The sequence below is a fragment of the Drosophila takahashii genome, chromosome 3R (assembly GCF_030179915.1).
Source record: "Drosophila takahashii strain IR98-3 E-12201 chromosome 3R, DtakHiC1v2, whole genome shotgun sequence".
NCBI classification, from domain to species: Eukaryota; Metazoa; Arthropoda; class Insecta; order Diptera; family Drosophilidae; genus Drosophila; species Drosophila takahashii.
In genome coordinates, this window is record NC_091681.1 from 1,886,854 (window position 1) to 1,913,000 (window position 26,147).

General features: G+C 37.1%; 2 protein-coding genes across 6 annotated transcripts in view; one reads left to right on the forward strand and one right to left on the reverse strand.

Annotated features, from left to right (window-relative positions):
- The window catches only part of l(3)80Fg (dnaJ homolog subfamily C member 16 l(3)80Fg), a 426,789-nt gene that overhangs the window by 3,814 nt on the left and 396,828 nt on the right, over positions 1-26,147 (forward strand). The window contains exon 1 of one of the 4 annotated variants that reach the window (XM_070216480.1): positions 22,529-22,553. The exons of 2 other annotated variants lie outside the window; for them this stretch is intronic. In XM_070216480.1, the coding sequence (XP_070072581.1) occupies positions 22,529-22,553 (25 nt within the window). Of the gene's footprint in view, positions 1-22,528; positions 22,554-25,717; positions 25,755-26,147 lie in introns of those variants that run through there. One more of the 4 variants, XM_070216481.1, reaches the window with a different exon arrangement.
- Positions 19,398-20,989, reverse strand: LOC138913435 (uncharacterized). Of its 2 annotated transcripts, none has more exons than XM_070217189.1 (2): positions 19,745-20,989; positions 19,398-19,627 (listed from the first exon to the last, which is right to left on the reverse strand). In XM_070217189.1, the coding sequence occupies exon 1, from the start codon at positions 20,847-20,849 to the stop codon at positions 20,445-20,447; it is 405 nt and encodes a 134-aa protein (XP_070073290.1). In that variant the 5' UTR covers positions 20,850-20,989; the 3' UTR covers positions 19,398-19,627; positions 19,745-20,444. The 2 variants fall into 2 exon arrangements, with proteins under 2 accessions (XP_070073290.1, XP_070073289.1); XM_070217188.1 differs by having other exon boundaries at positions 19,399-19,630.

The window sequence follows — 26,147 nt, forward strand, 5'->3', positions numbered from 1 at the left end:
GGCCTTTAATCAATATATTAGAGAGAGAAAAGCGGACTTGAAGTTAAATATGGTAAGTGGGCCAACAGTAAAGTTCGGCACTGTACCAGGATGACGGCAACCACCTTCCTTGTGCAGTAGATACATATGTATGTACATTTCAATACTTTAAATGTGTTTTTCTCGAAACCATGATTCCTCAGCTGCGGATCGGGTGTCCCAAAAAGTAATGCTGCTGCTTTTACAGAAATGTTTAATGAAATTTCCCATTTTCTGAACCTACTTTATGTAGAAATTTGTACGTTTAACTTTTTTTTAGGCAAAAACCAAAAAAAACAAGAAAGGAAGCTACCTTCGGCCAGCCGAAGCTTATATACCCTTGCAGATAAAGTAATACTCACTCTGTGCAGTTCCAGGGATTCCAGATTCAGCGTTTCTATTTTTGAATTTTGTTTTTAAGTAGTCAAGAATTAAAACGCCTACTTCCTACAAAGTAACAATGAATTTTCTTATATATTTTTGAATATTCCTATGGGAGCCTTAAGATATAGTGGTCCGATCCAACTGGCTCCGACATATGTACTACCTGCAATAGAAAGAAAACTTTCGGGAAAGTTTCATCGCGATAGCTTTAAAACTGAGAGACTAGTTCGCATAGAAACGGACAGACGGACAGACGGACATGGCTAGATAGACTCGGCTATTGGTGCTGATCAAGAATATATATACTTTATGTGGTCGGAAACGTCTCCTTCACTGCGTTGCAAACATCTGACTGAAATTATAATACCCTCTACAAGGGTATAAATATAAAAAATTCATTTTTGACTTTGAAAGAGTGCCTAAGCAGATTATATATTATAAGCAAGAGAGAACGCAATAGTCGGGTGGGTGTCCCGGCTAATTAGTACCCGTCACTCAGCTAAATGGAGTGCGAGGAGATGGATATATGCAATTTTGATTGCGCATAGCTTTTTAATAAATGGCGAACTGCTGGAAGTCGGTTCCTTTACCAAAAGAAGCAATTCTGCTTTTGGAGGCACACTCTGTTGAAAAAGTAATTGATTGACCCGGATTTCGATTTCGAACAAAATTAAGATTTTGAACTAAATACAGATAACACTAGTTTACAAAATAATATTCTTAGAGTTCTACACAGCAATTGATTGCAAATTCTGTTAGTGGTTGAGCCCTAGATCACAAAAATACCACTAATTTTTTTTTCAATGGCACAGTTTTTGTTAAGGATTTTTTAAAATTCAAATGTTAAATTTCTGACTTTTTTTTACATTTTTTCCTATATCTCGGCCCATATTCACCCAATTGGACCAGTTTTTATTTCGTTTCATTTTAAAGTCATTGCCATACAGATCAATATGATTGGACAAGTAATGGCAGCGGAGCATCTCGACAAATATGAAAAATGTTCTTTTTTGATCCACGGTAATTCGGCTGTATGTATCGTAAAAACTCGAAATACATCCATTTAAAAATCATAATGGGTTTAAACTTAAAGTTTACATCCTACCGAATTAAACAAGCCGGGTATTGTCATGGAAGTTCGGATTTTTCAACATTTTTTTGGTCGCCAAAGTTCAAATTTAAGACATGTAAACAATTGTGTGGATATGTGCCGAGTTATATGAAGAAATTAAAAAAAGGTTGAAATTTAACCTTTTAACATTTAAACACATCTTTAAAAAATGCTGTGCCATTGAAAAAAAAATGTTGTGGTATTTTCGTGATCTAGGACTCCAACACTAACAGAATTTTAAATTCATAGCTGTGAAGCACTCCAAGAATATTATTTTGTAAACTAGTGTAATAAGTGAAAATAAAAAAATATAACACGTAAATTCATTTTATATATGGGATTGCGGCGGCTGACTGGGTGTGGTCAAAATAAAAAAAAATCAAAAGCCGAAATTTTACAATGTTCTCAATATTTTATATGTACCCATCCTTGCAGGTATGCCTACTTAAAATGTTGTTTTTACATTGCACACTGGGCCAGCCGATCCGATTTTTGGCCAAAAATACGTTTTTCTTTTTTAAGAAAATGACCAAATTGAGTTTGGATTCCGTATTATAATACATTAAACTAATTTATGCCAAAGTTTCAAAGAATTCGGGCAAGTAGTTTTCTTTTACCATATTTTCAAAGTGGAAAATTCATCAAATACACTGTGCAGCATTTTTAGTGCTTTTTAAATTTACCTCGATGGATGCTATATTTTTGGATTCGTTACGAGTCCCCAAGTTAAACTGCGTTTTCCAAAAAGTTCCCCGACGCATGGATTCTTAGCAAAAGGACCTCAAAGTTCGAAAAATGCTGAAATTGGCCAACTTTGCGGAGCTCTCAGAGGCAAATGGATGCATGGTTTGATTCGATGTTAAAGATTTTTAAAAGATACACCCTTTATCTTTCCAACCCCATACTTAAAATAATTTTAGGATTTTTTTTAAGGCAGAAACAAATTCTAGAAAACATAGTCAAAAAACATAAAAGTATACACCTGCGGTCAAAATAGTAGTAGTGTTGCCGCCCTGTGTATTTAAAAGTTTGTTGTTTTAATTGATCTTTTCCTGGTAATATTGTATTGATTATGATTTTACTATTAGACTTATTGGATAACAAAAGTTACAACATCAAACTTTTAAAAACACAGGGCGGCAACACTACTACTATTTTAACCGCAGCAGTATGTTTTTAAGTTTTTTGACTATGTTTTCTAAAATTTGTTTCTGCCTTAAAAAAATCCTAAAATTATTTTAAGTATGGGGTTTGAAAGATAAAGGGTGTATCTTTTAAAAAACTTTAACATCGAATCAAACCATGCATCCATTTGCCTCTGAGAGCTCCGCAAAGTTGGCCAATTTCAGCATTTTTCGAACTTTGAGGTCCTTTTGCTAAGAATCCTTGCGTCGGGGAACTTTTTGGAAAACGCAGTTAAACTTGGGAATTCGTAACAAATCCAAAAATATAGCATCCATCGAGGTAAATTTTTGATGCTGCATAGTGATATTGATGGAAATGAAAAAAAATGTAGAAGTCAAAGATGCTGATGTAGCTGTTCGACTTCTTTACGAAACTTGTAGAAGGGATTGTTTTCAACAAGTAAAAAATATAATATAGCTCGTATGTCTTACTTGTTACCTAAAATAAATATAATTGTTAGTTTTTTCGCCTTTTTGTAGCAAATGAGTACTTTGCTTTTCGAGTGCCTTCGAGTGCCATCCCCGAATTAGTTCATTCCTTCAAAAAAAAATCTTTAATCAATTCGCTAAAAACGTATACCACCGACTCGATGCGGTTTTGCCTTAGTTTTCGGTAATTTTAGTTTTAATTGAAGGCTTAACTCGAAGTCGAGCCAATTTGATGAGCTTTGCTAAAAATGCCCAAAAGTATGCAGTACTTTTTTTTCTTCAGGTTTTAGTGTACATTTTGCGCGCCAAAATTTGATTTTAGTGTGCCTAACATCAAAAATCTACTTTTTCACTTATTCCCGCTTCTTTTAATTTTAAATCTAAACAATCAAATGTAATATCGATATATCGATACTAGGCCTTAGGCCTAGTACTCACTTCAATCGAAAAGCCTACGAAATGAAAATCTCCATACAAAATTTTGAACACGAAATTTTCCGCCTGTCATTTTTGTATGCAAACTAAGATCCGAATACCATGTTAAAAGAAGTAGTTTGAAAAAATCACGTATCGATTTTAGCGAACGTCATTGGACTTGGTTAAACTCATTATTTTTATTTCCATTTCCTTAAAAACATGATCCATCCGAGAGGGGTCGTCCTAAATTAAAATTTTTGGAAATTTCTAACCGGTCGCAGCGTCGAGAAATTTCAAATATAAGTGTCGAACATAATAATAATTCACAGAAGTTTCTTGTAGCTGGCACTTATGCTGCAAAGAGGTCAGGGGATAAAAATCTCAGTTCAGCATTGAAAACAATTTCTAATAGCCCGGAACTTTTAAAAAAAATGCCGATGAAGCCTTGGCTTTTTTATACCCTTGTAGAGGGTATTATAATTTCAGTCAGATGTTTGCAACGCAGTGAAGGAGTCGTTTCCGACCACATAAAGTATATATATTCTTGATCAGCACCAATAGCCGAGTCTATCTATCCATGTCCGTCTGTCCGTCTGTCCGTTTCTATGAGAACTAGTCTCTCAGTTTTAAAGCTATCGCGATGAAACTTTCCCGAAAGTCTTCTTTCTATTGCAGGTAGTACATATGTCGGAGCGAGCCGGATCGGACCACTATATCTTGAGGCTCCTATAGGAAAATTCAAACAAATATAAGAAAATTCATTGGACCTTATAGGAAGTAGGCGTTTTGATTCTTGACTACTTAAAAACAAAATTTGAATTCCTGGAACTGCACCGAGTAAGTATTACTTTATCTACAAGGGTATATAGGCTTCGGCTGGCCGAAGGTAGCTTCCTTTCTAGTTTTTAAATAATTCCTTCTCTAAAGCCCAATATACTGCAATTCGAGTATCATCTAAGGAATCTGATGCCGACATCTGGCCTGCTTACAATATTTTAAGGGAGGCTAAACATAAATGCCGTCTGTCCGCAGAGATTTCCGAAGAAAGAGCTTCCGAAGAAAGAGCTGAAGTTAAGCTACAAGCTTTAGTGGATCACACGGCCCAACGGCTTTTAACTGTATGTTCAGACCTTTTAATAAGTTTAGGCAGCAATTCTCTTGACTTGCAGATGATATTTTCCTATGGGTTTGACGAAAGCAGCGGACATTCTGCTTACAACCAAAACTATTTGAATGGGCCTGGAAAGGATGAAAATTTATTCGCAACAACTCTTATTCCCCTCAGAATTGTTCTAAGTAGACATCGGATTTTAGGTGAAATCGTTTTTTTTAGATACGATTTAAAGCCACATTTGATTGGATACAATTTTTTTAAAAAAACCTCAATTAATTTTGGCCTAAATCTAATTATATCTTAATAAATAAAATTTGTAACCAATCAAATGTGGCTTTAAATCGTATTTAAAAAAAACGATTTCACCTAAAATCCGATGTCTAGTTCTAAGACATACTGGGAAATAATTTGGACCAACAAATCGGCTCAGTCCGACAAGTTTTGCAGGCCGATAAAGTTACAGTTCGCGAAGGAAAGTAAAGAGCTGATATTATCGGAGTACACAAATTTGGAAAAGGAGATTTCCAGTCTGCAACTGTTCCAAACAAGTATTGAAAATACAAATATTTCAATTGAATTTCAGTTAGCTCTTACATTAATAGACGGAAAAGTTCTAAACGTTTTGACAGGCACCAAATCCATGCAAACATGCCCCATTTGTCACAGAAATCCCAAGGAATTTAATGTAAAGGCCAATATTGAGGGTCGTCTTTTTGTGCCAATAAAATCTGCACTTACTTTCGGCATAAGCCCATTGCATGCCTATATTCGGATTTTTGAAATGTGCCTACAAATATCGTACAGGCTAAATATACAAAAACATCACGTTCGGTCCGAGGAACACAAACTGGAATTTAATTCCCGAAAATCTTTCATTCAAAATCAGTTTTGGCAAAAGCTGAGCCTTAGGGTAAGCCAGCCAAAGCCCGTCGAATACGGCAACACCAATACGGGAAATACAGCCAGAAGAGCGTTCAAGGACATCGACGTTCTCTCAAAAATAACGGGCTTAAAATCCGAGCTCCTTTATAAATTAAAAATTATTTTAATAGTTATTAATTCAAAAAAAGAAATAAATGATAACAAATTTGAGTAATATGCCTTACAAACAGCTTTTTTTTATTCCAAAAGAAGCATTGTGTATGCTAAGCCCAAATGAAGATACTTACGTAAGCGACTCAGACATTTCCGATTCAGATTCTGAGGACCAAAATTACCTAGAATTGTCTGAAGAAGAATCTTAAAGGCTTACAATCCCGCGGACACGTGCCTTACTGTGTGCAGCTTCTGTCTATAAAAGACGCCCATATTCTGGAAGGTGACCGAGGCTTCAGTTTGTCCATCAACGGCGCAAATCTCTAGCCCGGCATCTCACCAACCGCATACCACGTGCGGCTTAAAGCCATCTTGAATGGAAGACCAACCACCTGAACGACGACTTTGAAGAGTACATAACCTCACCAACTCGCGCCACGCGCGGCATCCACCTGTTCTGCTTTGGATAAGCCGTAGAGCGATAACTTGGATGGTAACTGTACTTCCGATCATTGATTGAGTGCAACATCACCTCACCAACCCGCGCCACGCGCGGCATGTAAACACGCAGCTTTGGCTTGATCATCGAGCGATCTTTTGGAAGGTGATCGAATGAGGAAGTGAACGACTACCGGATGTGACACTTGCCACGTGCCTACATCGTCTCACCAACACGCGCCACGCGCGGCAACGCGACACATAGCTCTGGCTAGTCCATAGAGCCAATATTTTGGAAGGCGATTCGTAGCGCAGCAATTCGGCACTTCACACGTACTGGGCACGTGCGGCTCGCCGATTACATAAGCCTCGCGAAAGGCAGATGACATAAAGGAAGGACAATCAAGGAGCAGACCTATCGTCTGACATGCTCATAATAATCTTCAGAATCAGAATCGGAATTAACATACACAAAGCTTCTTTTGAAAAGTGCTGTTCTCGTACGCTAGTCGCTAGAGACGAAATGCCGGCAGAGCGCCTAAGGGATTTAAGGAAGGACTTAAGTATGCCCAAAAGTATGCTGCATTTCCCGTACATTCTTGTTCTTCCTTCAGTTGAGAACTAAAATATGAACTATGCAAGTATAAATGTAGCATACTTTTTTGATGACTTCAGAATATGTCAAATTAACATTAAACAATTTAAAAAACAATATTTTTAAAACCATTTTTTTTAATAATTTGATTATATAAAACTTAAGAGATAACAAGAAAAAAAATATAACATTTTTTAAATCTATTGTTTGATAAACGTTGATGTGGGAGTTGCAGTTTTTAACGGTTCATAAATCTTAAACGACATAATATTTTTTAGTGATGTTAATTTTTTTTAGTTTGTTTTATCTCATACTTTATTTTTTTCGAAAATAAAAGAAGTGCGTCTTCTAGTTATTTTTTTTAAAATAAAAAACCGAAAAGTTCGTAAAATTTTCCGACTTTGGTCTGGATTATCTATATCATATAAAATTCCAAGAAATTTTGCTTTTAGTTCGTTTGAAAGTTCAATCTTTTAAGAAAAAAATGCAAAAAACTGCATCCTTCTAACTGTCCTAGGAAAAAAATTACAGATTTTTGGCCAAAAAATTAACTTTCTGGCCCAGTGTGCATTGTCAAAAATCAAAACGCCTACTTTCTACAAAGGTTCAATGGGTTTTCTATTATTTTTTATGTTTAAAATCAAATCTCAAAAATCTCGATATGTTGATTATAGTACATAAAATGACATTTCATAATCTGAAACTAAAATCGCACAAAGTTTTTTCAGACCGAAGTTATCTTTTTGCGAATTTTCACTTTGATTCATAAAGACTAATCAAATTTTACGTTTTCTTTATTTAAAAAAAAAATGGTGAGGTAACAAAATCTTTGTTTTATCAAAAAATTGGAAATGCCATTATTTATACCCGTTACTCGTAGAGTAAAAGGGTATATTGTATTCGTGCAAAAGTATGTAACAGCTAGAAGGAAGCGTTTCCGACCGCATAAAGTATATATATTCTTGATCAGGATCACTAGCCGAGTCGATCTAGCCATGTCCGTCTGTCCGTCTGTCTGTCTGTCCGTATGAACGCTGAGATCTCGGAAACTATAAAAGCTAGAAGATTGGCATTTTGCATGAATATTCTAGGAGCTCCTACGCAGCGCAAGTTTGTTTCAAAAAGGTGCCACGCCCCCTCTAACGCCCACAAGCCCCTCTAATGCCCACAGGTTTGAAGCTATTATGAAAATAGTAACTGATATGTATTCGCTTCGTCAATACCTATCGATTGGCCAAGTAAAAAATTGCCGCGCCCACTCTAAAGCCCACAAACCCCTTAAACCTGCCCAGCGCCTACATTTCCGCCTTTCATGACCATTAGTACCAATATCTGGCGGTAGATGGCGCAATACAATATACACTAGCGCCATCTAGGAAATGGCATTGGAATATATCTGCCTTTTTTTCTGTGGTCACTCTACTTCACATTATATTAATGCAAATTTAAAATTATTTGAAAATTATTTAAAAATGCAGTTTTATTGTGTTTATCAATACCTATCGAAATGTAGAAGACATTTTTTAAATCGGACAATTCGTTAAAAAGTTGCGGCGTTCAAAGTTGTTATCTCCATATCCTTCGCACTCCCTTTAGCTGAGTAACGGGTATCTGATAGTCGGGGCACCCCACTATAGCGTTCTCTCTTGTTATATTTTTATACCCGTTACTCGTTGACTAAAAGCGTATACCACCGACTCGATGCGGTTTTGCCTTAGTTTTCGGTAATTTTAGTTTTAATTGAAGGCTTAACTCGAAGTCGAGCCAATTTGATGAGCTTTGCTAAAAATGCCCAAAAGTATGCAGTACTTTTTTTTCTTCAGGTTTTAGTGTACATTTTGCGCGCCAAAATTTGATTTTAGTGTGCCTAACATCAAAAATCTACTTATTCACTCATTCCCGCTTCTTTTAATTTTAAATCTAAACAATCAAATGTAATATCGATACTAGGCCTTAGGCCTAGTACCCACTTCAATCGAAAAGCCTACGAAATGAAAATCTCCATACAAAATTTTGAACACGAAATTTTCCGCCTGTCATTTTTGTATGCAAACTAAGATCCGAATACCATGTTAAAAGAAGTAGTTTGAAAAAATCACGTATCGATTTTAGCGAACGTCATTCGACTTGGTTAAACTCATTATTTTTATTTCCAATTCCCTTAAAACATGATCTATCCGAGAGGGGTCGTCCGAAATTAAAATTTTCGGAAATGTCTAACCGGTCGCAGCGTCGAGAAATTTCAAATATAAGTGTCGAACATAATAATAATTCACAGAAGTTTCTTGTAGCTGGCACTTATGCTGCAAAGAGGTCTGGGGATAAAAATCTCAGTTCAGCATTGAAAACAATTTCTAATAGCCCGGAACTTTTAAAAAAAATGCCGATGAAGCCTTGGCTTTTTTATACCCTTGTAGAGGGTATTATAATTTCAGTCAGATGTTTGCAACGCAGTGAAGGAGACGTTTCCGACCACATAAAGTGTATATATTCTTGATCAGCACCAATAGCCGAGTCTATCTAGCCATGTCCGTCTGTCCGTTTCTATGAGAACTAGTCTCTCAGTTTTAAAGCTATCGCGATGAAACTTTCCCGAAAGTCTTCTTTCTATTGCAGGTAGTACATATGTCGGAGCGAGCCGGATCGGACCACTATATCTTGAGGCTCATTGGACCTTGTAGGAAGTAGGCGTTTTAATTCTTGACTACTTATGTATAAACAAAATTAAAATAGAAACGCTGAATCTGGAATGCATTTACAAGTTAGCGCCAATTTTATCAAATAAAGAATTTGAACCATGGATTTTCACGTGGCTTGGTCATTTTCGTCACTAATGGTACTGATCGATTATATAAGTATATTATATTATCTTGTAGGACAGTCAATTGAGAATTAATATTTGTATAGTCATCACTCTACTTCACATTATATTAATGCAAATTTAAAATTATTTGAAAATTATTTAAAAATGCAGTTTTGTTGTGTTTATCAATACCTATCGAAATGTAGAAGACATTTTTTAAATCGGACAATTCGTTAAAAAGTTACGGCGTTCAAAGTTGTTATCTCCATATCCTTCGCACTCCCTTTAGCTGAGTAACGGGTATCTGATAGTCGGGGCACCCCACTATAGCGTTCTCTCTTGTTATATTTTTATACCCGTTACTCGTTGAGTAAAAGGGTATATTAGATTCGTGCAAAAGTATGTAACAGGTAGAAGAAGGCCTTTCCGACCCTATAAACTATATATATTCTTGATCAGGATCACTAGCCGAGTCGATCTAGCCATGTCCGTCTGTCCGTCTGTCTGTCCGTTTATTTGTCCGTTTGTTTGTCCGTTTGTTTGTCTGTATGAATGCTGAGATCTCGGAAACTACAAAAGCTAGAAGGTTGAGATTTCCCACACATATTCTTGGGCTTCCTACGCAGCGCAAGTTTATTTCAGCCGGTCGCCACGACCCCTCTAACGCAAACAATCGACCACTAACGATTTTAAAATGTGTCTGGAGCCCACACCATTAAAGATTTCCGAGAAGTATAAATGCAATTTTGTTGTTCATATTTATACCTATTTTCAAATCGGACCATTCATTAAAAAGTTATACGCAATCAAAGAAATGTTATATATCTCACTCGCACTCCCTGTAGTCGAGTGAAATGTATTAGATAGTCGGGACACGAACCCGACTATAACGTTCTCTCTTGTTAATAAATATTTTTTTAATACACCTTTAATTTAACCTGATTCTGAGAGATCTTTAGAGATTTCTCGGAATATCCGGGTTTCGCCGATTTCATATATTACTGAAAATTTATCTGATAAATAAACTTTCAAATGTTCAAAAAAGAGGTGCTGTTTTGTACTTTTTTTGAGAAAAGTTAATAACAGTAACCTAACCTCAAAAAATATAAATTTTCCAGAAACGGTTTTATTAGTATGTTTGCCTTTCTTGGGCATATTTTAAGCAAGTAAAATACACTTTTACTAAACTTTTGGCAGCAGAGTTCAAATGTTTTGTTCCTTTACCTCTATCGGTTATAGTTATGGAGATATCTTCACTTTTGTAAGCCAAAAAGGTGCACTTACTTTTTATTTTTTGTGGGTGAATTACTTGACCAATCCGAATAAAATTTGGCTCCTAATGCAGATAAAACAAGAAAGGAAGCTACCTTCGGCCAGCTGAAGCTTATATACCCTTGTAGATAAAAGAATGCTCACTCGGTGCAGTTCCAGGGATTCCAGATTCAGCGTTTCTATTTTAATTTTGTTTATACATAAGTAGTCAAGAATCAAAACGCCTACTTCCTACAAAGTTACAAAGAATTTTCTTATATTTTTTTGAATATTCCTATGGGAGCCTTAAGATATAGTGGTCCGATCCGGCTCGCTCCGACATATGTACTACCTGCAATAGAAAGCACACTTTCGGGAAAGTTTCATCGCGATGGCTGTAAAACTGAGAGACTAGTTCGCATAGAAACGGACAGACGGACGTGGGTAGATAGAATCGGCTATTGGTGCTGTTCAAGAATATATATACTTTTTGTGGTTGGGAACGTCTCCTTGACTGCGTTTCAAACATCTGACTGAAATTATAATACCCTTTGCAAGGGTATAAAAAGATTATTAATGCATTTTTTTTTGCCATGTTAAGAAAAATTCGATATTTTAAAAACTACAACTGGCTCCACCTTTTTAGCACAAAGTTAAAATAATTTTTTTTATCTTAATTTATTTTTATTTTTAAAAGGTTAAAAACTTGTTTTTAAATTTTTTTTTTTAAGAAGAGTTTTTATAGGAATTAATGCAAAAGACACGAAGTAAATCGAATTACTACAACCGGGGATACATATTTTTAATGAGAGGGTAGCTTTTCAAATTTGGCGTTATTCAAATCCTAAAAAAAATATTTCTTTTTCGGCCAAATCCTGATACACTTGTTTACTTCTTTTCCGAATAGTACACGTAAAAAAGTTTCAGGCAAATCAAAAATGTAAAAAAAATATTTTTGGCACACATATTCTTGAGCTTCTTAGGCAGCGCAAGTTTATTTTAGCCGAGTGCCACGCTCCCCCTAACGCCCACAATCGCCCACTAACGATTTTAAAATTTGTCTGGCGCCCAAACCTTTAAAGATTTTCGAGAAGTATAAATGCAATTTTGTTGTGTATATTTATACTTATCAAAGATGCAAAAGGCATTTTTCAAATCGGATCATTAATTAAAAAGTTATGCGCAATCCAAAAAAGTTATATATCCATCTCCCTCCCTTTACCCGAGTGACGGGTATTAGATAGTCGGGACACGAACCCGACTATAGCGTTCTCTCTTGTTTTTATTCAAATTGGCTCATTTTTAATCTTTTTTTGGCTCATAAAAGATTTTATCAAATAAAGAATTTGAACCATGGATTTTCACGTGGCTTGGTCATTTTCGTCACTAATGGTACTGATCGATTATATAAGTATATTATATTATCTTGTAGGACAGTCAATTGAGAATTAATATTTGTATAGTCATAAATAGAGTCCCAGTCACATAAATTACAGTCGGTACTTAGGCGTAGTCAATAAACTATATGGTTTTCAGTGAAGTCAGTATTAATATTATAAGTTAGATAAATTAGGTAGTGTTTTGAAAACATTGGCATTGAAAGTGTACTATACATAGACATTTTATCACAGTCAGTTACAAAAAATAAGTCAAGTAAAGTATCAGTGGGTTGAAAAATGTGTAGGTACTGATGAGTTTACTAAATTTAAGCCAATAGATTCGATGTCGTCCGATAATTTATTTTCTTTTAGAATATTGCTGTTGAAATCCCCAGCAATGATAACGTCCGAATATTGGATAGACATAGAGGACAATAAGTCAATTAAGTTTTGATAGTCAAAAAATCGGTTTGGTCTATAAACACAGCCTATTAAAGTTTTTGATGAGTATAAAAAATTTGTGATCTGAACAAATATCCATTCAACGGAGTTATCACTCGGATGTTTATAGACAAACTTTGCATTAAGACGTTTGTTTACATATATGGCTACTCACCCAGCGTGGCTACCTCTGTCGGAACGAAAGATAAAATAACCATAACACTCTACTAACGAATCACTGACATACGACGGACAAGCAAATAACGTCAATGTTAGAACTAACAAATAAATACCTAAATTCTTCGATTTTTTTTACTAAGCTTTGAGCGTTAATTACGTTAATTAATTAATTGATTACCAAGTAATCTAAGCATCGTATAGCTTCTCGCACTCTGGGAACAATCATTGTCATCTATCATCGACAGACCAAACAATCAGTAACGCATACGCACCTATTGCTTTTGATATAATAATTAGTCTACGCACCACTATTGAATGCAAAAGAGTCTTGAGAGAGCGTGAGATACCTAATTAAGTGAGTCGTTTTTTTAAAAGATTGGGAAATCTTATGTCTAATGTAGAAAAGATATTTAGATTTAAAGTAGGGGAGAGTGGGTGGGGATAGGTGAACCACTTTTTTTATACCCTTGCAGAGGGTATTAGGATTTCAGTCAGAAGTTTGCAACGCAGTGAAGGAGACGTTTCCGACCCCATAAAGTATATATATTCTTGATCAGCATCACTAGACGAGTCGATCTAGCCATGTCCGTATGTCCGTCCGTCTGTCCGTCCGTCTATCCGTCCGTTTCTACGCAAACTAGTCTCTCAGTTTTCAAGCTATCGGGATAAAACTTTCTTTTTTCTATTGCAGGTAGTATATAAGTCGGAACGAGCCGGATCGGACAACTATATCATATAGCTCTCATAGGAACAATCGGGGAAAAAATGTAAAAAAAATTATATCTTGGGTGTTTTTGGACCTATAACTACTACTTTTGGAAATGTCATTTTTTATCTAATTCTGAATTTCGAATAAAATTTTTTCAAAATCGGACGACTATATCATATAGCTGCCATAGGAACGATCGGAAAATTTATGGGAATATAATAGGAAATAAATTATTGCTTCGTTGGTTTTTATTGTATTCTCTTCTACTCTAGGATATAACTCTTTTGAAATATTTTCGAATTTCGATTTTAATTTTATCAAAATCGAACTACTATATCATATAGCTGCCATTGAAACGAACGCAAAATTAACGAGAAATAATAGGAAAATTAACATTTTTGCGATTTGTAAATTAATAGGAATTATCTGCAAGGGTAATAAGCTTCAGCTGGCCGAAGCTAGCTTCCTTTATTGGTTTTTTATTAACATTGTTATGACTGAACAATTCGACGTAAGGGTACAAATCTAAAAGAGCCCACATTCCTTGGAATATTAAGTATTAGGTTAGGTTAGGTTAGGTACGAACGGCAGCCAGACTATCGTCTGGCACACTTAGACCTCTGTGGGTCCGTTGTGATACCGTATGATCTCGTTTTTTCCCTTTTTTCGGGATCCCCTGTCTCTTATGTCTCGTCCTAGAAGCCTAGAGAGCATTTCCGGATGATTAACATGTCTTCCACCCTGAAGATTTACAAAGGAGTTTAAGTCCTTAAGCTTGATCTCCGATATTTCGGTCAGATCGTTAAGAAAGGGGTATCCGAAGTGCTTCAGTCTAAGTCTGCAAAGGGCTGGGCAGAAGCAAAGAAGATGTTCCACCGTTTCTTCTTCTTCCTCATCCTTGCAGCTCCTACAATTTTTTTTCGGGGCTTTTAGCCTGCCGGCATGTGTGCCGACTAGCCAGTGGCCTGTAAGGGCCCTAACTAACATACCACACTCTGTGCGGCTGAGTTTGAGTAGTGCTGACGTTCTTTTATTGTTAATCATCGGCCATGTCTGGTGAGTGATACGGCACTTTGGTGCAGTCTGCCAATTAGTGTTGGCTATTTTAATAAATTGATTTCTAATGTTTAGCTTGCAAGTTGCCATGGGCATACCGACACTCTCCTTTTCTAGAAGGAGAGGCATGATGGTGCCCTGCCTAGCTAACTCATCCGCTATGCAGTTGCCTACGATGTCCCGGTGACCCGGAACCCATATTAGTAAACTGTCTAGCCATCTCGTGGAGAGATTTGCGACAGCCTGATATTGTTCGTGAGTTGGTGTTTGTCGAGTAGATTAATTTAATAGCCGCTTGGCTATCACTATATATATTAAGGTGTCTACTTAGGCTGGTGTTCCCTAAGGAGTCGAGTGCCTCCTTTATAGCGTGTACCTTCGCTTGGAAGACGCTACAGTGGTCCGGGAGTCTGAATGACTTTCTGATATCTAATTGTTCGGAGTATACCCCTCCGCCAACGTGCCCGTCCAATTTTGAGCCGTCTGTGTAGAAGCAGATTGCGTCTGGCGAGCCTGGTCTGCCCTTCTGCCATTCCTCCCTATCTGGGATCAGGGCCTCGAAGGGTGTGTGTGTGTACTCATGAGATTTGCATAGGTCCGTTTTCTTCGGAATCGACTTATCATGCTGAAGTATATTGGCATGACCGTAAAATTGGGCTTTCCATTGCCCAGTATCCCTCAAACGAATGGCTGTCGATTTGGCCCTTTCCATGCCTGCTAAGTCCAGGCTCGGAAGGTTCAGGATCGCATTCAGCGCTTCGCTTGGGGTAGTTCTAAGGGCTCCACTAATACACAGAGCCGCCATTCGCTGTACTTTGCTTAGTGGAGTTAGGATACATTGCTTTTTTAGAGCGGTCCACCATATAGCCACCCCTTAAAGGAGGATTGGCTTGACTACCGCTGTGTAGATCCAGCTTACAATTTTGGGTGACATGCCCCATCTTAGACCCAATTGCTTTTTTACAGGAGTAAAGTGCAATGGTTGCCTTTCTGGTTCTCTCTTTGTTGTTTAAGCCCCATTTAAGGCGCTTATCTAATACCAACCCCAGGTATCTGGCGTGTTTGCTAAAAGAGAGATTGCAGTTATTTAATATGGGTGGGTTGAGTTGTGGGATCTTGTACTTATTTGTAAAAAGAACAAGCTCCGTTTTTTATCGTCCATTCCGATAGTATTTTTAGCTTTGCGGTCATAAGGTCGCAGAGTGTTTGTGGATACTTACCATTAAATATGATGGCGACATCGTCTGCGTATGCCACCACTTTGCATCCTCCTCCTTCCAGAATTCGCAGTAGTTTATTTACTGCGATGTTCTACAGAAGGGGGGATAAAACGCCCCCTTCTCGGGTTCCTCTGTTCACTAGTCTAGTTTGAGTTGAGGCCCCTAGTGCGGCCGAAACCATTCTGCTTATCAACAGTTTATGGATCAGCCCCACTAGTTGTGCCCCAAAACCTAGTTCTGTGAGTGAATCTGTTATGGCTGTTGGTAGTACGTTGTTGAAGTCTCCCTCTATGTCTAGGAATGCGATCAGTGTGTACTCCTTATTGTTGATTGATTTCTCGATGCTACTTACCACGACATGTAGCGCCGATTCGGTTGACTTACCCTTGGTGTAGGCGTGTTGTGCCTCGGACAGTTGTGTCGGGTTTATGGTGGCTCTCAGGTGTAGGCTTAACAGCCTCTCGAAGCTTTTAAGCAGAAAAGATGTCAGGCATATTGGCCTGAAGTCCTTTGCTGTGGTGTGGGTGGCCTTTCCTGCCTTGGGAATGAAGACCACTTCCGTTTCCCGCCATTTGGTTGGTAGCTTTCCTACCGCCAAAATGGTGCGGAAGATTTTACTAAGCCAACTTATAGCTAGCTGACCAGCTTGTTGGATATGTGCCGGTGTTATTCCGTCCGGTCCCGGCGATTTGTATGGTTTGAAGTTCTGAATGGCCCATTTAATGTTGCGGTCTGATATGAGGAGATCTAGATTGATCCCTTCTCCGCCAATTCTTTCTGGAGGACGCCCAGTTAGTTGGCTTCCTGGGAAGTGAGCGCCTAGAAGTAGGTCCAGGGACTCGTTGCTAGAGTTCGACTAGGATCCATTCGCTTTCTGTAGATAGTCTAAAGGCGCGGCTGTCTTGGAGAGTATTTTCCTGAGCCTTGCAGCATCAGTCGTTTCTTCTATGTCAGAGCAGAAAGTGTGCCATGCGGCTCGTTTCGCTCGTATTATGCAAAAATACTATCTTTTGTTTTGTAAAGTTTATTTGCTTTCCAAGTTTTTGTCTCAAATGATTCAGGTATCCCCACCCTATGGGGATAGTTGAACCACCTATCAGGATAACACGAAAACTACAATTGTATAAAAAAAGTATAATTTATTTCTTTGTGCATGCCTTCCTTTACAGCATGAAATCAAACATTACAATATTTCTATTTATTTTTCTTTTTTTATTCTTTTTTTTATTCTTTCTTTTTTTTTTTGAAGATTTTCTTGAGTTTTCTGATTGTGTTTTTCCGCGATCAATTTTTCTGCGGCGAGTCTGTAGCAATGATACTTCTTCCCCGAGTCGTCTGTTTTCGTGGTTTAGCCTTTGGGTACCCTCGTAAGTCTTCTGGTTCATGTATCCCCACAAGTCATTAGCCAAATAGAAGTGATTTGAAGAAAACATAAAATATTTAAACTGCGTGAGCTATCCGTGGAAATATCATAATTTGCGTCTACTTACGATAAAATACAATTTTACGAAGTTCAATGCCACTGGCGAAGCACGATAAAATTTTTCCAAGGAAACGTTAGGTCACAATTGAAGCTGCAAACGGCGAATACAACTTAGATTAGCGATACAAACGACAACAATCGTTTGACGCGACTGTGCGTGCATGTGAGGTTAGGATATCCACTAAGTAAGCAACACACATATAGATGGCGCACAAAATCATGACAGAAGGTGAAATATTTGTAGTGGATCATCTATCTCCGTGGTCCACCTATCCCCACTCTCCCCTACCTAGTTATAATTATATTAAGATACAGGAACATATCAGCGGCGAAATCCCTCACAATTCGCTTCCGCGCTTTTTAAGCTTCATTGCCTCTTTAAATATTATATAGTGCTCTCTCAAAAGCTGTTCATTGACATAGAGAGCAGCTTGTGAGTCGAAGCCCATCATATGCAAACTTAGTTGTTGGTTTACTGCGCGCCGATAAGCTCCGATACAGCGCAGCCGCGTGATTTTTTCGTGCTGATTTTCCATGCGTATTATGACCATCTCGTCAACAGAAGAGTTTTGTGTTTTTCTGGCCCGGAATAGCGCCTTGATTTTCGGTGGCGCTGCTAGCTTAAGTGAAAAACAGAGCGTGTTGTACAACACCTTCAAGTTTTCCCCCTCAACAAATGGAATTCCATGTACGCGTAAGTCACACGCCTAATTTGCCATTTGTTGTGCTGCCAGTTTTGCCTCGATCTCTCCCACTCTCTCTCTCAGGGTGGTCAGTTCGCCAACCTCCCGATCCAGGTGCTTGACGCGCTTAATCAGCTGATTCCTCCCAGCGCGTAATTGTGCCACTTTGCTAAAAGAGAGATTGCAGTTATTTAATATGGGTGGGTTGAGTTGTGGGATCTTGTACTTATTTGTAAAAAGAACAAGCTCCGTTTTTTATCGTCCATTCCGATAGTATTTTTAGCTTTGCGGTCATAAGGTCGCAGAGTGTTTGTGGATACTTACCATTAAATATGATGGCGACATCGTCTGCGTATGCCACCACTTTGCATCCTCCTCCTTCCAGAATTCGCAGTAGTTTATTTACTGCGATGTTCTACAGAAGGGGGGATAAAACGCCCCCTTCTCGGGTTCCTCTGTTCACTAGTCTAGTTTGAGTTGAGGCCCCTAGTGCGGCCGAAACCATTCTGCTTATCAACAGTTTATGGATCAGCCCCACTAGTTGTGCCCCAAAACCTAGTTCTGTGAGTGAATCTGTTATGGCTGTTGGTAGTACGTTGTTGAAGTCTCCCTCTATGTCTAGGAATGCGATCAGTGTGTACTCCTTATTGTTGATTGATTTCTCGATGCTACTTACCACGACATGTAGCGCCGATTCGGTTGACTTACCCTTGGTGTAGGCGTGTTGTGCCTCGGACAGTTGTGTCGGGTTTATGGTGGCTCTCAGGTGTAGGCTTAACAGCCTCTCGAAGCTTTTAAGCAGAAAAGATGTCAGGCATATTGGCCTGAAGTCCTTTGCTGTGGTGTGGGTGGCCTTTCCTGCCTTGGGAATGAAGACCACTTCCGTTTCCCGCCATTTGGTTGGTAGCTTTCCTACCGCCAAAATGGTGCGGAAGATTTTACTAAGCCAACTTATAGCTAGCTGACCAGCTTGTTGGATATGTGCCGGTGTTATTCCGTCCGGTCCCGGCGATTTGTATGGTTTGAAGTTCTGAATGGCCCATTTAATGTTGCGGTCTGATATGAGGAGATCTAGATTGATCCCTTCTCCGCCAATTCTTTCTGGAGGACGCCCAGTTAGTTGGCTTCCTGGGAAGTGAGCGCCTAGAAGTAGGTCCAGGGACTCGTTGCTAGAGTTCGACTAGGATCCATTCGCTTTCTGTAGATAGTCTAAAGGCGCGGCTGTCTTGGAGAGTATTTTCCTGAGCCTTGCAGCATCAGTCGTTTCTTCTATGTCAGAGCAGAAAGTGTGCCATGCGGCTCGTTTCGCTCGTATTATGCAAAAATACTATCTTTTGTTTTGTAAAGTTTATTTGCTTTCCAAGTTTTTGTCTCAAATGATTCAGGTATCCCCACCCTATGGGGATAGTTGAACCACCTATCAGGATAACACGAAAACTACAATTGTATAAAAAAAGTATAATTTATTTCTTTGTGCATGCCTTCCTTTACAGCATGAAATCAAACATTACAATATTTCTATTTATTTTTCTTTTTTTATTCTTTTTTTTATTCTTTCTTTTTTTTTTTGAAGATTTTCTTGAGTTTTCTGATTGTGTTTTTCCGCGATCAATTTTTCTGCGGCGAGTCTGTAGCAATGATACTTCTTCCCCGAGTCGTCTGTTTTCGTGGTTTAGCCTTTGGGTACCCTCGTAAGTCTTCTGGTTCATGTATCCCCACAAGTCATTAGCCAAATAGAAGTGATTTGAAGAAAACATAAAATATTTAAACTGCGTGAGCTATCCGTGGAAATATCATAATTTGCGTCTACTTACGATAAAATACAATTTTACGAAGTTCAATGCCACTGGCGAAGCACGATAAAATTTTTCCAAGGAAACGTTAGGTCACAATTGAAGCTGCAAACGGCGAATACAACTTAGATTAGCGATACAAACGACAACAATCGTTTGACGCGACTGTGCGTGCATGTGAGGTTAGGATATCCACTAAGTAAGCAACACACATATAGATGGCGCACAAAATCATGACAGAAGGTGAAATATTTGTAGTGGATCATCTATCTCCGTGGTCCACCTATCCCCACTCTCCCCTACCTAGTTATAATTATATTAAGATACAGGAACATATCAGCGGCGAAATCCCTCACAATTCGCTTCCGCGCTTTTTAAGCTTCATTGCCTCTTTAAATATTATATAGTGCTCTCTCAAAAGCTGTTCATTGACATAGAGAGCAGCTTGTGAGTCGAAGCCCATCATATGCAAACTTAGTTGTTGGTTTACTGCGCGCCGATAAGCTCCGATACAGCGCAGCCGCGTGATTTTTTCGTGCTGATTTTCCATGCGTATTATGACCATCTCGTCAACAGAAGAGTTTTGTGTTTTTCTGGCCCGGAATAGCGCCTTGATTTTCGGTGGCGCTGCTAGCTTAAGTGAAAAACAGAGCGTGTTGTACAACACCTTCAAGTTTTCCCCCTCAACAAATGGAATTCCATGTACGCGTAAGTCACACGCCTAATTTGCCATTTGTTGTGCTGCCAGTTTTGCCTCGATCTCTCCCACTCTCTCTCTCAGGGTGGTCAGTTCGCCAACCTCCCGATCCAGGTGCTTGACGCGCTTAATCAGCTGATTCCTCCCAGCGCGTAATTGTGCCACTTCGCCCTCCACGATGGTGACAAGCTCTCCAAACTGCTTCATCTCGGCTGCAATGCAATCCAAGCGGCTCGTAAGACCATCTACAATACGCACCTCTGCGTCCCTTACATAGGATGCTATTTGCTCAGTTTGTTCTTTGAAGCGCGAGTTGAGCATCTCTAGGAGCCACGGCGGCGGAGCATCAGACATGCTCTCGGTGGGACTCACATTGTTGTTGGTGTTGCTGCGAAATCGCTTTTTTGCTGGGGCCAAAGTAAAAGACATAACGACTTGAAGAGTGTGGACAGATAAGTTCGCAGTGCACAATGGCCCAGCCGATCCGATTTTTTGCCAAAAATACGATATATTTTTTTAAAGAAAATTACCAATATAAGTTTGAATTCCTTTTCATAATAAAGGGTGTTTTTTTTTTTAGAGGTATAGAACTTTAACACCTGTCAAGTGATTTATTCTCAGTTTGGTTTGGCAATTCATCATGAATAGACTCACGCCTGAACAACGCTTGCAAATAGTGAAATTTTATTTCGAAAGTAATGGTTCAGCGCGGAATACGTATCGCGCACTACGTCCACTTTATCGTCGACAAAATCGTCCATCAGAGCAGTTCATTCGATTAACCATGGAACGTTTTCGCACCACGTTTACTCTTATTGATAACTCGCATTCCCAGAGACGCCGTACGGTGCGTACAGAAGAAGCTATTGCTACTGTAGAGCGTAGCATTGAGGAAGACCCGAATGAGTCCATCCGCTTTATGGAAGATTTTGCGAAAGGATCTTGGCTTGCATGCTTACAAAATCCAACTCGTGCAAGAATTGAAGCCAAACGATCATCAAGCAAGGCGATCGTCGAATGGGCTCAAAACGAGATTGTCGTTGCTCCCGATTTTCATAAGCGAATTTTGTTTAGCGATGAAGCGCATGATTTAACACAGCTAGACTACTTTCTGTGGGGCTATGTAAAGTCATTGGTCTATGCGGACAAGCCACAAACGCTTAACCATTTGGAAGACAACATTCGCCGTGTTATTGCCGATATACGGCCGCAAATGTTGGGAAAAATCGAAAATTGGACGTCCAGATTAGACTACATCCGAGCCAGCCGTGGCGGTCATATGCCAGAAATCATGTATAAAATGTAATGCCACAAGATTATCTTTTGAATAAAAAAAATTCATGTCAATCGAATAATCCATCGTTGTTTTATTGCAACTTTAAGTTCTATACCTCTAAAAAAAACACCCGTTATATTAAACTAATTTAAGCCAGAGTTTTAAAGAATTCGGGAAAGTTGATTTCTTTTACCGTATTTTCAAAGTGGGTAATTCATCAAATATTGATAGAAATTAAAAAAAAAAATTTAAAAAAAGCCAAAGATGATGATGTAGCTGTTCGACTATTCACGAAACTTGTAGATGTCATTACTTTCAACAAATAAAAAATATAATATAGGTCGTATGTCTTTCTTGTTTCCTAAAATAAATGTATTTTTTGTATTTGTTGTATTTTTACGGCTTTTTTAAGCAAATGAGTACGTTGCTTTTTAAGTTCTTTTGAGTGCCAACTCAGCCCCAACTCAGTTCATTCCCTCAAAAAAAAATTTGTTGATCAATTTACTAAAAGCGTATAACGCCGACTCGATGCGGTTTTGCCTTAGTTGGCGGTAATTAAAGTTTTAATTGAAGGCTTAATTCGAAGTCGACCCATTTTGATGAGCTTTGCTAAGAGAGCCCAAAAGTATGCCGTACTTTTTTTCTTCAGGTTTATGTGAACATTTTGCGCGCCAAAATTTGACTTTAGTGTGACTAACATCTAAAATCTACTTTTTACGTCCACTAATCGATCATGGTATTTTCGAAATTTATATAGTTTAGATCCGGAAACTATTAAACAGGAAATTACAGCGCAGAGGCGAAATGACCGGTAGAGGGCTAAAGGGATTTAATGGAGGACTTAAGTATGACCAAAGGTATGCAGCATTTCTTGTATTTTCTTGTACATCCTTCAGATTAGAACTAAAATATGACTAATCTGGACTATGCAAATATAAATATAAATGTAGCATGCATTTGTGATGACTTCAGAATATATCAAATTAACATTACACAAATTAAAAAAACATATTTTTAAAACAATTTTTTTAAATAATTTAATTATAAAAATCTTAAGTGAAAACAAGAAAAAACAAGAAAGGAAGTTAACTTGCAGGTATGCCTACTTAAAATGTTGTTTTTACATTGTCAAAAATCAAAACGCCTACTTTCTACAAAGTTACAATAGTTTTTCTATTATTTTTTTGATTATTCCTATGGGAGCCATAAGACTCGGGTATTGATGCTAATGATGAACGTCTCCTTCACTGCGTTGCAAACATCTGACTGAAATTATAATACCCTCTGCAAGGGTATAACAAGAAAGGAAGTTAACTTCGGCCAGCCGAAGTTTATATACCCTTAAAATGTTGTTTTTACATTGCACTATGGGAAAAAAGTCAATTTTTTTGGCCTAAAATCAACTTATTTGACAAATTATTTTTAAAAATAAAATAAATTTTTTTTAATTTACATTCCCTAATTAGCCAAGAACCGTTATCTTAGATTTTTTACCTACAACACTGTAGTGTTGAAAAACGAACAATGTTCAATTGACTTTTTTGTGTGCGTAAATTAGTAAAAAATTTTTGCAAACTTTCACTGCTTATTTTGTGGAGCAACAAATTGATTTCATATTTCTGATTATGCCTATTCGTAGCAAAGGTATTTATAAATGTATCTTAGATTACATGTTTTGATTATTATGGCTTGTTGTCCAACTGCGAACTATTTTATATGTGTATCTTTTTAGCTTAAAACTAACAAGTTTGTTTGTGATTCGTGGTGTATAACTTATAAATGGCAAAAAGTTGCAAAAAGGTAAAAACGCAAAGTTATTGCCAAATGTATCCTTAATATCGCAAAACTAATCATTTTTGCAACTTTTTGCACGTTTTTTCTAAAAACTTACTTTTGTCCAGAAAAAAAAAATTTCAAATAAAAAAACCTTGTAAGTGTCTTTTATCAAGCTTAAAAATGGAAAGAACAAAGAATTTATAATAAACCTGGCTCAAATATTAAGAAGCAGCACCATCGTTAAAGCTAAAATTAGCATTTGCTTATAGATAATATTTCACTTTTCTTGTATATGGAAAACATTTCAAAAAATAAAGAAAACCGAAATTATTTTACCGCCTTACCAATACAAATGAACATTTTTTAAAATCCCTGCCACATCATTTTTTTATGCGGCGTGGGCGGTGGATGAAGGCAATGGTCCGATTCAAAAAGTAACAAAAACCGACTATACTATTAAGAATAAGGGGTAATATTCTTATTCAACCATTTTTAAATAGCACGACGTCCTTGTTCAAAAAAATTAATTAATTTTGTTTGCCTTTTCGAATAGATAGATACATGTCTTAATATAACTCTCCCAAAATATTTAGTCGAAATCTCTTATGTTACAAATTTTATCTGCGTTTGGTGAACCGGAGTCAAGCGCGCGGGTCAGCGTGGACTTGCCACGGCCAAGCCGCTCTGCTGCGGCGGAACCTAATTTAAAATAAAAATAAAATATAAAAATATGTTTATAAAAATTGCTTAAACAAATTAATTTTCCAAATTTGATGCCTAAAACGTAATCAGCGACCCCGAAAACTTGACGACCGATGAATATTTTGATTGAGATATATGAAATTCGACACATACACATACATTTTTGCAACTATAGTTCAAATTTTCAAACACGTTATTCTCAAAAACCTTGCTTTTGAGTTGGCGGAAGTGCCACAGTTTGAAAAAATTTAGCAATCGTCATAAACTTTTGTGTGGCGATTTTTTTCCAAAGCTTATAATTTTTCATGTGTTTTTTTCCTTTTACTTCCACGGATGCAAAAAAGTTTACAGATTAAGGACATATTGGTATTTTGCGTTTCAGATTTTTTTTACGGACTTTACAAATCGTCATAAAATTTTCTACACATATTCCTCACAAGTTTGTGTGCCGATTTTTTTCAAAAGCTTATTATTTTTCATGTGTTTTTTTCCTTTTAGTTCCACGGATGCAAAAAAATTTACAGATTAAGGACAAATTGGTATTTTGCGTTTCAGATTTTTTTTACGGACTCTACAAATTTCACCGCTTTTCACTTGGATCACCCCAAAAAAAATTTTGCGTAGCCTTAATAAATTTTATTTTACGACTGGCTAAATTTTATTCTTATACCTATCATACATTCCAAGAAAGAAATCCAGAAAAAAACAAGGCAGAAGCCTGCATTAAGATTCCTATAATTGATATAATAAATATATATAAGTTAACTTCCAGGATAAAAAACTTAAATTTAAGTTTCACGTTGTATTTTATTTATTGTTTAAATCTGGACTGATTTTACTTTACCTAACAATACCCTAAGCTGTGAGTTGGGGCGGCGTACTGTAGGGCGTCTAGAACAAAAAACCTGCCAAAATGGTTTTTTTTTTAAGATTTTCCAAAATGTTTCAATGCAACTTTAAAAACAATTGAATTCTCTATACAAATAAAAAAAATGTGATCTGTCATGAATGGTTCTCCCACTAAAGATTTTTAAAGTTGATTTTTCGAAATAGAATTGTAGCCAATAAGAAAAAAAAGTATTTTAATGCATTTTTGAAATTTTCGTGAAAGCGCCTAAGGGCTTAAGTTGTATATGTAACGATTGAAATTTTAAGAGCAACAAATTCTTAGAATAAAGTAGTGTTACACCCTAGATCCCCGTTTAATTCTTTTTTTTTAAAAAAAGTTTATATATTTAACTACAAATTCTGAGAAAATTAGCATGCCCTTTTGTGCCTCTTCTGAGAAAACCGCAGTTTAAGATAGCAAGAAATGTTCATAATTTGAAATATCGTCAGCCCTGGCTCATCCGCGCGTCCTAACATCATGAAGATATTTTACTTATGTGAAGATATTGATGAAGATAATGATAAATTAATACACAAATTTCGGTTTTAAAATTAAAATTATGTTATTTTACTAAAAATATAGATATGAAATAAATACCGATTTCTACAAGATTTTTTTTGAAAATATGCTGTATTTCCTTGATTGATTCTATGACACCTATAAGATATTATGGACCAATTTAAAAAAAAAGGTAAGCATAGAGTTAAAATGATAAATAATAACTTAATCCCGATTTATATGAACCAATATTGAAAAAGAACCGAGATATTCCCCTTTGTAATAAGCGTTTATATGGCAGCTATAAGATATAGTTGACCGATTTAAATAATTTTTTTTTTCAAAAATCAAGTTTTTAATTTAACTTAACTTTAACTTAAAAAATTTGAGAAACTTAGAACCCTGTAAGTATTTTTTTTGTATTTGTTTTCTTAGAAAAACAATTTTTTTTTTCTTAAAAATTTCCTACAACAAAAAATTTTTACTAAAAAAATTCACCTTATGATGTTTATACCCGTTACTCGTAGAGTAAAAGGGTATACTAGATTCGTGCAAAAGTATGTAACAGCTAGAAGGAAGCGTTTCC

What these genes read in the sequence shown, in the direction of transcription:
- LOC138913435 (XM_070217189.1), bottom strand. Translation starts at nt 20,849, where the DNA reads ATGTCTTTTACTTTGGCCCCAGCAAAAAAGCGATTTCGCAGCAACACC.